This window comes from Oncorhynchus gorbuscha, linkage group LG03 (genome assembly GCF_021184085.1).
Source record: "Oncorhynchus gorbuscha isolate QuinsamMale2020 ecotype Even-year linkage group LG03, OgorEven_v1.0, whole genome shotgun sequence".
NCBI lineage: Eukaryota > Metazoa > Chordata > Actinopteri > Salmoniformes > Salmonidae > Oncorhynchus > Oncorhynchus gorbuscha.
This window is the reverse complement of record NC_060175.1, coordinates 195,001-209,680: the sequence shown is the minus strand read 5'-3', so window position 1 is coordinate 209,680 and position 14,680 is coordinate 195,001. Positions and strand designations below refer to the sequence as shown.

Sequence of the window (14,680 nt, the reverse complement as noted above, 5' to 3'; positions counted from 1 at the left end):
TTGACAGTTTTGCACACATGGCATTCTCTCAACCAGCTTCACCTGGAATGCTTTTCCAACAGCCCCGAAGGAGTTGCCACATATGCTGAGCACTAGTTGGCTGATTTTCCTTCACTCTCAATTTAGTTGAGGTCTGGTGATTGGTGAGGCCAGGTCATCTGATGCAGCACTCCATCACTCTCCTTCTTGGTAAAATAGCCCTTACACAGCCTGGAGGTGTGTTGGGCCTTTGTCCTGTTGAAAACAAATGATAGTTCCACTAAGGCCAAACCAGATGGGATGGTATATCGCTGCAGAATGCTGGTTAAGTGTACCTTGAATTCTAAATACATCACAGACAGATTTACCAGGAAAGTACCCCCACACCATAACACCTCCTTCTCCATGCTTCACAGTGGGAAATACATATGCGGAGATCATCAATTCACCCACACCACGTCTCACAAAGATCTCCAATTTGGACTCCAGACCAAAGGAAAAATGTCCACTGGTCTAATGTCCATTGCTTGTGTTTCTTGGCCCAAACAAGTATCTTCTTCTTATTGGTGTCCTTTAGTAGTGGTTTCTTTGCAGCAATTCAACCATGAAGTCCTGATTCACACAATCTCCTCTGAACAGTTGATGTTGAGATGTGTCTATTACTTGACCTCTGTGAAGCATTTATTTGGTCTGCAATTTCTGAGGCTGCTAATTCTAATGAACTTATCCTCTACAGCAGAGGTAACTGGGTCTTCCATTCCTGTGGTGGTCTAGATGAGAGTCAGTTTCATCATAGCGCTTGATGGTTTTTGTGACTGCACTTGAAGAAACTTTCAAAGTTCTTGACATTTTCTGATTTGACTGATGGACTGTCATTTCTCTTTGCTTATTTCAGCTGTTGTTGCCATAATATGGACTTGGTTTTTTACCAAATAGGGCTATCTTCTGTATACAAATATTCTACCTTGTCACAACACAACTGATTGGCATTAAGAAGGAAAGAAATCACACAAATTAACTTTTAAGAAGGCACACTTTTTAATTGAAACGCATTCCAGGTGACTACCTCATGAAACTGGTTGAGAGAATGCCAAGAGTGTGCAAGAGTGTGCTGTCATCAAGGCAAGGAGTGGCTTTTTGAAGAATCTCAAATATAAAATACATGTTGATTTGTTTAACACTTTGGGGAAAACAAAACATTCGTCCCCATTCACCCCAGTTATAAAAGAGACAACTTCGTTGTTGATTTTTAGTAAAAAGCTGCTGTGTTGTTCAATGTACATGTAACCAGGTCAAAAATCATGACCTACGGATCGCAATGCTCCCACGCAGGGAAATAGAGCCTGCGGAAAGAGCCCTGTGGCTTCAGGGTATTCAACGTGGGAGAGTGGGAAATGTGGGGACGCAGTGTCCAAGTAAGCTATGTGTGAGAAAAATATTTAATCTGTACAAGACATTTAGCTTGTTTACTAAATCAAATCAAATTTATTTGAGTTGATTTGATTTTTACATCAGCTGATATAACAAAGGGCTGTACAGAAACCCAACCTCAACCCCAAACAGGAAGCAATGCAGGTGTAGAAGCACGGTGACTAGGAAAAACTCCTGAGAAAAGCCAAAACCCAGGAAGAAACCAAGAGAGGAACCAGGCTATGAGGGTTGGCCAGTCCTCTTCTGGCTGTGTCGGGTGGAGATTATAACAGAACATGGCCAAGATGTTCAAATGTTCATAGATGACCAGCATGCTCAAATAATAGTAATCACAATGAACAGTGAACTATAATCCGTTTGTAACTCCACTCACTACTTGTAGTTGTATAGTCCGTTTATATCTCCTCTCACTACTTGGAGTTATATAGTCTGTTTATAACTCCACTCACTACTTGTAGTTGTATAGTCCGTTTATAACTCCTCTCACTATTTGGAGTTATATAGTCTGTTTATAACTCCACTCACTACTTGTATAGTCTGTTTATAACTCCACTCACTACTTGTATAGTCTGTTTATAACTCCACTCACTACTTGTATAGTCTGTTTATAACTCCACTCACTACTTGTATAGTCCGTTTATAACTCCACTCACTACTTGTAGTTGTATAGTCCGTTTATAACTCCACTCACTACTTGTAGTTATATAGTCCGTTTATATCTCCACTCACTTCTTGTAGTTGTATAGTCAGTTTATAACTCCACTCACTACTTGTAGTTATATAGTCCGTTTATAATTCCACTCACTACTTGTAGTTCTATAGTCCATTTATAATTGCTCTCACTACTTGTAGTTGTATAGTCCGTTTATATCTCCACTCACTACTTGAATAGTCCGTTTTTAACTCCACTCACTACTTGTAGTTGTATAGTCCGTTTATATCTCCACTCACTACTTGAATAGTCCGTTTTTAACTCCACTCACTACTTGTAGTTGTATAGTCCGTTTATATCTCCACTCACTACTTGTATAGTCCGTTTATAACTCCACTCACTTCTTGTAGTTGTATAGTCCGTTTATAATTCCACTCACTACTTGTATAGTCCGTTTATAATTCCACTCACTTCTTGTAGTTGTATAGTCCGTTTATAACTCCACTCACTACTTGTAGTTGTATAGTCCGTTTATAACTCCACTCACTACTTGTAGTTGTATAGTCCGTTTAACTCCACTCACTACTTGTAGTTGTATAGTCCGTTTATAATTCAACTCACTACTTGTAGTTGTATAGTCCGTTTATAACTCCACTCACTTCTTGTAGTTGTATAGTCCGTTTATAATTCCACTCACTTCTTGTAGTTGTATAGTCCGTTTATAATTCCACTCACTTCTTGTAGTTGTATAGTCCGTTTATAACTCCACTCACTACTTGTAGTTGTATAGTCCGTTTATAATTCCACTCACTTCTTGTAGTTGTATAGTCCGTTTATAATTCCACTCACTTCTTGTAGTTGTATAGTCCGTTTATAATTCCACTCACTTCTTGTAGTTGTATAGTCCGTTTATAACTCCACTCACTACTTGTAGTTATATAGTCCGTTTATAACTCCACTCACTACTTGTAGTTGTATAGTCAGTTTATAATTCCACTCACTTCTTGTAGTTGTATAGTCCGTTTATAATTCCACTCACTTCTTGTAGTTGTATAGTCCGTTTATAACTCCACTCACTACTTGTAGTTGTATAGTCCGTTTATAACTCCACTCACTACTTGTAGTTGTATAGTCCGTTTATAACTCCACTCACTACTTGTAGTTGTATAGTCCGTTTATAACTCCACTCAATTCTTGTAGTTGTATAGTCCGTTTATAACTCCACTCACTACTTGTAGTTGTATAGTCCGTTTATAACTCCACTCACTACTTGTAGTTGTATAGTCCGTTTATAATTCCACTCACTTCTTGTAGTTGTATAGTCCGTTTATAATTCCACTCACTACTTGTAGTTGTATAGTCCGTTTATAACTCCACTCACTACTTGTAGTTGTATAGTCCGTTTATAACTCCACTCACTACTTGTAGTTGTATAGTCCGTTTATAACTCCACTCACTACTTGTAGTTGTATAGTCCGTTTATAACTCCACTCACTACTTGTAGTTGTATAGTCCGTTTATAACTCCACTCACTACTTGTATAGTCAGTTTATAATTCCACTCACTTCTTGTAGTTGTATAGTCCGTTTATAATTCCACTCACTTCTTGTAGTTGTATAGTCCGTTTATAATTCCACTCACTTCTTGTAGTTGTATAGTCCGTTTATAACTCCACTCACTACTTGTAGTTGTATAGTCCGTTTATAATTCCACTCACTTCTTGTAGTTGTATAGTCCGTTTATAACTCCACTCACTACTTGTAGTTGTATAGTCCGTTTATAATTCCACTCACTACTTGTAGTTATATAGTCCATTTATATCTCCACTCACTACTTGTAGTTGTATAGTCCGTTTATAATTCCACTCACTACTTGTAGTTATATAGTCCGTTTATATCTCCACTCACTTCTTGTAGTTATATAGTCCGTTTATAATTCCACTCACTTCTTGTAGTTGTATAGTCCGTTTATAACTCCACTCACTACTTGTAGTTGTATAGTCCGTTTATAATTCCACTCACTACTTGTAGTTGTATAGTCCGTTTATAATTCCACTCACTACTTGTAGTTATATAGTCCGTTTATAACTCCACTCACTACTTGTAGTTGTATAGTCCGTTTATAATTCCACTCACTACTTGTAGTTATATAGTCCGTTTATAACTCCACTCACTACTTGTAGTTGTATAGTCCGTTTATATCTCCACTCACTACTTGTAATTGTATAGTCCGTTTATAACTCCACTCACTACTTGTAGTTGTATAGTCCGTTTATAACTCCACTCACTACTTGTAATTGTATAGTCCGTTTATAACTCCACTCACTACTTGTAGTTGTATAGTCCGTTTATAACTCCACTCACTTCTTGTAGTTGTATAGTCCGTTTATAACACCACTCACTACTTGTAGTTGTATAGTCCGTTTATATCTCCACTCACTACTTGTAATTGTATAGTCCGTTTATAACTCCACTCACTACTTGTAGTTGTATAGTCCGTTTATAACTCCACTCACTTCTTGTAGTTGTATAGTCCGTTTATATCTCCACTCACTACTTGTATAGTCCGTTTATATCTCCACTCACTACTTGTATAGTCCGTTTATAACTCCACTCACTACTTGTATAGTCCGTTTATAACTCCACTCACTACTTGTATAGTCCGTTTACAACTCCACTCACTACTTGTATAGTCCGTTTATAACTCCACTCACTACTTGTATAGTCCGTTTATAACCCACTCACTACTTGTAGTTGTATAGTCCGTTTATAACACCACTCACTTCTTGTAGTTGTATAGTCCGTTTATAACACCACTCACTTCTTGTAGTTGTATAGTCCGTTTATAACTCCACTCACTTCTTGTAGTTGTATAGTCCGTTTATAACTCCACTCACTTCTTGTAGTTGTATAGTCCGTTTATAACACCACTCACTACTTGTAGTTGTATAGTCCGTTTATATCTCCACTCACTACTTGTAATTGTATAGTCCGTTTATAACTCCACTCACTTCTTGTAGTTGTATAGTCCGTTTATATCTCCACCACTCAGTCCGTTTTCTTGTAGTTGTATAGTCCGTTTATATCTCCACTCACTACTTGTATAGTCCGTTTATAACTCCACTCACTACTTGTATAGTCCGTTTATAACTCCACTCACTACTTGTATAGTCCGTTTATAACTCCACTCACTACTTGTATAGTCCGTTTACAACTCCACTCACTACTTGTATAGTCCGTTTATAACTCCACTCACTACTTGTATAGTCCGTTTATAACTCCACTCACTACTTGTAGTTGTATAGTCCGTTTATAACTCCACTCACTACTTGTAGTTGTATAGTCCGTTTATAACTCCACTCACTACTTGTAGTTGTATAGTCCGTTTATAACTCCACTCACTACTTGTAGTTGTATAGTCCGTTTATAACTCCACTCACTACTTGTAGTTGTATAGTCCGTTTATAACTCCACTCACTACTTGTAGTTGTATAGTCCGTTTATAACTCCACTCACTACTTGTAGTTGTATAGTCCGTTTATAACTCCACTCACTACTTGTAGTTGTATAGTCCGTTTATAACTCCACTCACTACTTGTAGTTGTATAGTCCGTTTATAACTCCACTCACTACTTGTAGTTGTATAGTCCGTTTATAACTCCACTCACTACTTGTAGTTGTATAGTCCGTTTATAACTCCACTCACTACTTGTAGTTATATAGTCCGTTTATAACTCCACTCACTACTTGTAGTTGTATAGTCCGTTTATAACTCCACTTACTACTTGTAGTTATATAGTCCGTTTATAATTCCACTCACTACTTGTAGTTATATAGTCCGTTTATAACTCCACTCACTACTTGTAGTTGTATAGTCCGTTTATAACTCCACTTACTACTTGTAGTTATATAGTCCGTTTATAATTCCACTCACTACTTGTAGTTATATAGTCCGTTTATAATTCCACTCACTACTTGTAGTTATATAGTCCGTTTATAACTCCACTCACTACTTGTAGTTGTATAGTCCGTTTATAACTCCACTCACTACTTGTAGTTGTATAGTCCGTTTATAACTCCACTCACTACTTGTAGTTATATAGTCCGTTTATAACTCCACTCACTACTTGTAGTTGTATAGTCCGTTTATAACTCCACTCACTACTTGTAGTTGTATAGTCCGTTTATAACTCCACTCACTACTTGTAGTTGTATAGTCCGTTTATAACTCCACTCACTACTTGTAGTTGTATAGTCCGTTTATAACTCCACTCACTACTTGTAGTTGTATAGTCCGTTTATAACTCCACTCACTACTTGTAGTTGTATAGTCCGTTTATAACTCCACTCACTACTTGTAGTTATATAGTCCGTTTATAACTCCACTCACTACTTGTAGTTATATAGTCCGTTTATAACTCCACTCACTACTTGTAGTTGTATAGTCCGTTTATAACTCCACTCACTACTTGTAGTTATATAGTCCGTTTATAACTCCACTCACTACTTGTAGTTGTATAGTCCGTTTATATCTCCACTCACTACTTGTAGTTGTATAGTCCGTTTATAACTCCACTCACTACTTGTAGTTGTATAGTCCGTTTATAACTCCACTCACTGATTTCAAGGTTTTACTGCTAACCTACAAATCATTACATGGGCTTGCTCCTACCCATCTCTCTGATTTGGTCCTACCGTACATACCTACACGTACGCTACGGTCACAAGACACAGGCCTCATAATTCTCCCTAGAATTTCTAAGCAAACAGCTGGAGGCAGGGCTTTCTCCTATAGAGCTCCATTTTTTTAATGGAATGGTCTGCCTACCCATGTCAGAGACGCAAACTCGGTCTCAACCTTTAAGTCTTTACTGAAGACACATCTCTTCAGTGGGTCATATGATTGAGTGTAGTCTGGCCCAGGAGCGGGAAGGTGAACGGAAAGGCTCTGGAGCAACGAACCGCCCTTGCCGTCTCTGCCTGGCCGGTTCCCCTCTTTCCAAAGGGATTCTCTGCCTCTAACCCTATTACAGGGGCTGAGTCACTGGCTTACTGGGGCTCTCTCATGCCGTCCCTGGAATGGGTGCGTCACCTGAGTGGGTTGATTCACTGATGTGGTCATCCTGTCTGGGTTGGCGCCCCCCCTTGGGTTGTGCCATGGCGGAGATCTTTGTGGGCTATACTCAGCCTTGTCTCAGGATGGTAAGTTGGTGGTTGAAGATATCCCTCTAGTGGTGTAGGGGCTGTGCTTTGGCAAAGTGGGTGGGGTTCTATCCTTCCTGTTTAGCCCTGTCCGGGGGTGTCCTCGGATGGGGCCACAGTGTCTCCTGACCCCTCCTGTCTCAGCCTCCAGTATTTATGCTGCAGTAATTTATGTGTCGGGGGGCTAGGGTCAGTTTGTTATATCTGGAGTACTTCTCCTGTCCTATTCAGTGTCCTGTGTGAATCTAAGTGTGTGTTCTCTAATTCTCCCCTTCTCTCTCTCTCTCAGAGGACCTGAGCCCTAGGACCATGCCCCAGGACTACCTGACATGATGACTCCTTGCTGTCCCCAGTCCACCTGGCCGTGCTGCTGCTCCAGTTTCAACTGTTCTGCCTTATTATTATTCGACCATGCTGGTCATTTATGAACATTTGAACATCTTGGCCATGTTCTGTTATAATCTCCACCCGGCACAGCCAGAAGAGGACTGGCCACCCCACATAGCCTGGTTCCTCTCTAGGTTTCTTCCTAGGTTTTGGCCTTTCTAGGGAGTTTTTCCTAGCCACTGTGCTTCTACACCTGCATTGCTTGCTGTTTGGGGTTTTAGGCTGGGTTTCTGTACAGCACTTTGAGATATCAGCTGATGTACGAAGGGTTATAGAAATACATTTGATTTGATTTGATTTAGGATAGTCAGTTTTACGAGGGCATGTTTGGCAGCATGAGTGAAGGATGCTTTGTTGTGAAATAGGAAGCCGATTCTAGATTTAATTTTTGATTGGAGATACTTAATGCCGGTCTGGAAGTAGAGTTTACAGTGCCTTGCGAAAGTATTCGGCCCCCTTGAACTTTGCGACCTTTTGCCACATTTCAGGCTTCAAACATAAAGATATAAAACTGTATTTTTTTGTGAAGAATCAACAACAAGTGGGACACAATCATGAAGTGGAATGACATTTATTGGATATTTCAAACTTTTTTAACATATCAAAAACTGAAAAATTGGGCGTGCAAAATTATTCAGCCCCCTTAAGGTAATACTTTGTAGCGCCACCTTTTGCTGCGATTACAGCTGTAAGTCGCTTGGGGTATGTCTCTATCAGTTTTGCACATCGAGAGACTGACATTTTTTCCCATTCCTCCTTGCAAAACAGCTCGAGCTCAGTGAGGTTGGATGGACAGCATTTGTGAACAGCAGTTTTCAGTTCTTTCCACAGATTCTCGATTGGATTCAGGTCTGGACTTTGACTTGGCCATTCTAAGACCTGGATATGCTTATTTTTGAACCATTCCATTGTAGATTTTGCTTTATGTTTTGGATCATTGTCTTGTTGGAAGAAAAATCTCCGTCCCAGTCTCAGGTCTTTTGCAGACTCCATCAGCTTTTCTTCCAGAATGGTCCTGTATTTGGCTCCATCCATCTTCCCATCAATTTTAACCATCTCCCCTGTCCCTGCTGAAGAAAAGCAGGCCCAAACCATGATGCTGCCACCACCATGTTTGACAGTGGGGATGGTGTGTTCAGGGTGATGAGCTGTGTTGCTTTTACGCCAAACATAACGTTTTGCATTGTTGCCAAAAAGTTCAATTTTGGTTTCATCTGACCAGAGCACCTTCTTCCACATGTTCGGTGTGTCTCCCAGGTGGCTTGTGGCAAACTTTAAACAACACTTTTTATGGATATCTTTAAGAAATGGCTTTCTTCTTGCCACTCTTCCATAAAGGCCAGATTTGTGCAATATACAAATCTGACTGATTGTTGTCCTATGGACAGAGTCTCCCACCTCAGATGTAGATCTCTGCAGTTCATCCAGAGTGATCATGGGCCTCTTGGCTGCATCTCTGATCAATATAATAATAATAATAATAATATAATAATAATAAAATAATAATAATAATATATGCCATTTAGCAGACGCTTTTATCCAAAGCGACTTACAGTCATGTGTGCATACATTCTACGTATGGGTGGTCCCGGGAATCGAACCCACTACCCTGGCGTTACAAGCGCCATGCTCTACCAACTGAGCTACAGAAGGACCAGTATGAGCTGAAAGTTTAGAGGGACGGCCAGGTCTTGGTAGATTTGCAGTGGTCTGATACTCCTTTCATTTCAATATTATCGCTTGCACAGTGCTCCTTGGGATGTTTAAAGCTTGGGAAATCTTTTTGTATCCAAATCCGGCTTTAAACTTCTTCACAACAGTATCTCGGACCTGCCTGGTGTGTTCCTTGTTCTTCATGATGCTCTCTGCGCTTTTAACGGACCTCTGAGACTATCACAGTGCAGGTGCTGTCACGCCTTGGTCATTGTTTCTTGTGTTTCTGTTATATGTTTGGGTAGGCCAGGGCGTGACATGGGTTTATATGTTGTATTTCGTATTGGGGTTTGTATTAATTAGGAGTGTGTATTAGTAGGGGTGTGTCTAGTTAGGCTTGGCTGCCTGAGGCGATTCCTAATTGGAGTCAGCTGATTATCGTTGTCTCGGATTGGGAACCGTATTTAGGCAGCCTGAGTGCGCGTTGTATTTCGTGGGCGATTGTACCTGTCTTAGTGTTAGTCACCAGATAGGCTGTATTAGTTTCATTCGTTTGTTGTTTTCTTCTTCCGTTATTTCATGTACCGTATTAGCTTCATTAAAAGTCATGAGTAACCTACACGCTGCATTTCGGTCTGACTTTCTACAAACAACAGACGAAGATCATTACAGAATCACCCACCACGATTCACAGACCGAGCAGCGTGTGAACTGGCAGGAGCTAAAGGAGGACGATATGGACGGCAGAAGCAGGGATTATACGACGTGGGAAGAAATCGACAGGTGGGCGTCCGATCCAGTGCGAGTGCAGGAGCCCGCCTGGGATTCCCTACAGCAATGCGAAGAGGGCTATACACGGATGGAATCGAAAAGGAGAGCACGGCTATACAGAGCGAAAACCGTAGGTAACGGGGGAAAGCGCAGAGAGAGAGTGGCAGAGTCAGGAGTCAGACCTGAGCCTACTCTCCCTATTAATTGTGAGGAGCAGCAATATGAGGACTTCTGGTCTTGGGAGATGATATTAGACGGAAAAGGACCCTGGGTGCAGCCGGGAGAATATCGCCGTCCCAAGGAGGAAATAGAAGTAGCTAAAGCGGAGAGGCGTGAGTATGAGGAGGCAGCACTGCGACGCGGTTGGAAACCGGAAAGTCACCCCAAAAAATTTATTGGGGGGCTAAAAGGGAGAATAGTTATGCCAGGTAGGAAACCTGTGCATACTCCCTGTGCTCACCGTTGGGCTAGAGAGACCGGGCAGGCACCGTGTTATGCTATGGAGCGCACGGTGTTTCCAGTGCGGGTGCAGAGCCAGCTGCGACTTATACCAGCCCTTCCTATTGGCCGGGCTAGAGTGGGCATCGAGCCAGGTAAGCTTGGGCAGGCTCGGTGCTCAAGAGCTCCAGTGCGCCTGCACGGTCCGGTCTATCCAGAGCCACCTATACACACCAGTCCTCCGGTAGCAGCTCCCCGCACCAGGCTTCCTGTGCGTGTCCTCGCGCCAGTACCACCAGTTCCAGCACCACGCACCAGGCCTCCAGTGCGCCTCGCCTGTTCAGCGCAGCCAGTGCTTTTCTCCCCTCCTGCGCTGCCGGAGTCTCCCGCCTGTTTAGCGCAGCCAGAGCCTTTCTCCTCTCCTGCGCTGCCGGAGTCTCCTGTCTGTCCAGCGCCACCAGTGCTCCCAGTCGGCCCAGCGCGTCCAGTGCGCCTCGCCTGTTCAGCTCAGCCAGAGCCTTTCTCCTCTCCTGCGCTGCCGGAGTCTCCTGTCTGCCCAGCGCCGCCAGTCGGCCCAGCGTCACCAGTCTGCCAGGATCCGCCAGAAGTGCCAGTCTGCCAGGATCCGCCAGAAGTGCCAGTCTGCCAAGATCTTCTAGATCGGCCAGACAACCTGAATCATCCAGGTCCACCAGCCAGCCTGGATTTACCGGAGCCTACTACCTGCCTGAGCTTCCTCTCAGTACTGAGCTTCCTCTCAGTACCGGGCTCCCTCTCTGTACCGGGCTCCCTCTCAGTACCGAGCTCCCTCTCAGTACCGAGCTCCCTCTCAGTACCGGGCTTCCCCTCAGTACCGGGCTTCCCCTCAGTACCGGGCTTCCCCTCAGTACCGGGCTGCTTCGGTCCCGGGCTGCCCCTCTATCCGGAGTTGCCCCTCTATCCGGAGTTGCCCCTCTGTCCCGAGCTGCCCCTCTGTCCCGAGCTGCCCCTCTGTCCCGAGCTGCCCCTCTGTCCCGAGCTGCCCCTCTGTCCCGAGCTGCCCCTCTGTCCCGAGCTGCCCCTCTGTCCCGAGCTGCCCCTCTGTCCCGAGCTGCCCCTCAGTTATGTGGGGATCAGGGTGAGGACTATTAGGCCATGGTCGGCGGAGAAGGTGGATTATCCTAGGACGCGAAGGGGAGGAACTAGGACATTTATGGAGTGGGGTCCACGTCCCGAGCCAGAACCGCCACCATGGACAAACGCCCACCCGGACCCTCCCTATGCTCTTGAGGTGCGTCCCGGAGTCCGCACCTTAGGGGGGGGGTTCTGTCACGCCTTGGTCATTGTTTCTTGTGTTTTTGTTATATGTTTGGGTAGCCCAGGGTGTGACATGGGTTTATATGTTGTATTTCGTATTGGAGTTTGTATTAATTAGGAGTGTGTATTAGTAGGGGTGTGTCTAGTTAGGCTTGGCTGCCTGAGGCGATTCCTAATTGGAGTCAGCTGATTCTCGTTGTCTCGGATTGGGAACCGTATTTAGGCAGCCTGAGTGCGCGTTGTATTTCGTGGGCGATTGTACCTGTCTTAGTGTTAGTCACCAGATAGGCTGTATTAGTTTAATTCGTTTGTTGTTTTCTTCTTCCGTTATTTCATGTACCGTATTAGCTTCATTAAAAGTCATGAGTAACCTACACGCTGCATTTCGGTCTGACTTTCTACAAACAACAGACGAAGATCATTACAGGTGCATTTATACGGAGACTTGATTACACACAGGTGGATTGTATTTATCATCATTAGTCATTTAGGTCAACATTGGATCATTCAGAGATCCTCACTGAACTTCTGGAGAAGTCGTTCCACTTCATGATTGTGTCCCAATTGTTGTTGATTCTTCACAAAAAAATACAGTTTTATATCTTTACGTTTGAAGCCTGAAATGTGGCAAAAGGTCGCAATGTTCAAGGGGGCCGAATACTTTCGCAAGGCACTGTACAGTCTAACCAGACACCCAGGTATTTGTAGTTGTCCACATATTCTAGGTCAGAACTGTCCAGAGTAGTGATGCTGGATGGGCGGGCAGGTGCAGGCAGCAATCGGTTGAAGAGCATGCAATTAGTTTTACTTGCATTTAAGAGCAGTTGAAGGCCACGGAAGGAGAGTTGTATGGCATTGAAGCTCGTCTGGAGGTTAGTTAGCACAGTGTCCAAAGAAGGGCCAGAAGTATACAGAATGGTGTCGTCTGCGTAGAGGTGGATTAGAGAATCACCAGCAGCAAGAGAGACATCATTGATGTATACAGAGAAGAGAGTCAGCCCGAGAATTGAACCTTGTGGCACCCCCATAGACACTGCCATAGGTCCGGACAACAGGCCCTCCGATTTGACACACTGAACTCTATCAGAGAAGTAGTTGGTGAACCAGGCGAGGCAGTCATTTGAGAAACCAAGGCTGTTGAGTCTGCCGATAAGAATGTGGTGATTGACAGACTCGAAAGCCATGGCCAGGTCGATGAAGACGGCTGCACAGTGTTGTATCTTATCGATGGCAGTTATGATATCGTTTAGGACCTTGAGCGTGGCTGAGGTGTACCCATGACCAGCTCGGATGCCAGATTGCATAGCGGAGAACGTACGGTGGGATTCTAAATGGTCTGTTAACTTGGCTTTCGAAAACCTTAGAAAGGCAGGGTAGGATAGATACAGGTCTGTAGCAGTTTGGGTCTAGTGTCTCCCCCTTTGAAGGGGGGATGACCGCGGCAGCTTACTAATCTTTGGGGATCTCAGGCGATACGAAAGAGAGGTTGAGCAGGCTAGTAATAGGGGTTGCAACAATTTCTGCAGATCATTTTTTTTGTAGGGGTCCAGAATTTGCAGCTCTTTCAGAACATCAGCTATCTGGATTTGGGTGAAGGAGAAATGGGGGAAGCTTTGGCAAGTTGGTGTGGGGGGTGCAGGGCAGTTGACCAAGGTATGGGTAGCCAGGTGGAAGGCATGGCCAGCCGGAGAAAATTGCTTATTAAAATTCTCAAATATCGTGGATTTATCGGTGGTGACAGTGTTTCCTAGCCTAGGTGCAGTGGGCAGCTGGGAGGAGGTGCTCTTATTCTCCATGAACTTTTTTGAATTTGTGCTATTTGTAATTCCACTCACTACTTCTAGGTGTATACTCCGTTTATAACTCTCATTACTTGTAGCTGTATAGTCCGTTTGTAACCCATTAGACTATTAAAACCAGAATCAGAACAGAATCAGAACATTAGATTAGAATTAGAATCCATTTTAGTATTAGAACTAGAATTAGAACCCATTAGACTATTAGAACTAGAATCAGAACAGAGACTAGAACTAGAATTAGAACCCATTAGACTATTAGAACTAGAATCAGAACACAGAGTATTAGAACTGGAATTAGAACCCATTAGACTATTAGAACTAGAATCAGAACACAGAGTATTAGAACTGGAATTAGAACCCGTTGGAGTATTCTACAGTATATCTTCAGAACCCATCAGAGTATTTTCTACAGTATGCTGTATATCTCCATGGTAATACCTTGGCGAAGAGCTGCAGGGAGTCTGGGTGGTTGAGTTTCAGTTGGAGCTCCAGAGAGTGGAGGACTGTTTCCTGTAGCTCCTCAATGGGCTTCACATTCAGCAGGCCTGGACGATCTACACACACACACACACACACACACACACACACACACACACACACACACACACACACACACACACACACACACACACACACACACACACACACACACACACACACACACACACACACACACACACACACACACAGGATGTGTCAGCTTGAGGCTTTCAGCACAACTTGTTTAATGCAGGACTGAGAGCTGAGGTTGATATGTGTGTGAAAGGGGAATGTGTCTGATAAAGTCATGATTTAAATAAATAAGCCTGGTTAAAATGCATGATGTATACGTGTTGTATAGGGTACAATACAAGGAGTGTTGTTAAGAGTACCAGGAGTGTTGTGTAGGGTAGAGTACCAGGAGTGTTGTATAGAGTACCAGGAATGTTGTATAGAGTACCAGGAGTGTTGTATAGGCTACCGGGAGTGTTGTATAGGCTACCAGGAGTGTTGTATAGGGTAGAGTACCAGTAGTGTTGTATAGGGTACAATACAAGGAGTGTTGTTAAGAGTACCAGGAGTGTTGTAATAAT

At 43.3% G+C, this 14,680-nt stretch overlaps 1 protein-coding gene across 2 annotated transcripts in view; it reads right to left on the bottom strand.

Moving 5' to 3' along the window:
* Positions 1–14,680, bottom strand: part of pparg (peroxisome proliferator-activated receptor gamma) — a 130,839-nt gene that overhangs the window by 7,567 nt on the left and 108,592 nt on the right. For both annotated transcript variants that reach the window (XM_046338123.1, XM_046338119.1), the window contains exon 8: positions 14,046–14,161. In XM_046338123.1, coding sequence (XP_046194079.1) covers positions 14,046–14,161 — 116 coding nt within the window. The remainder of the gene's footprint in view (positions 1–14,045; positions 14,162–14,680) is intronic.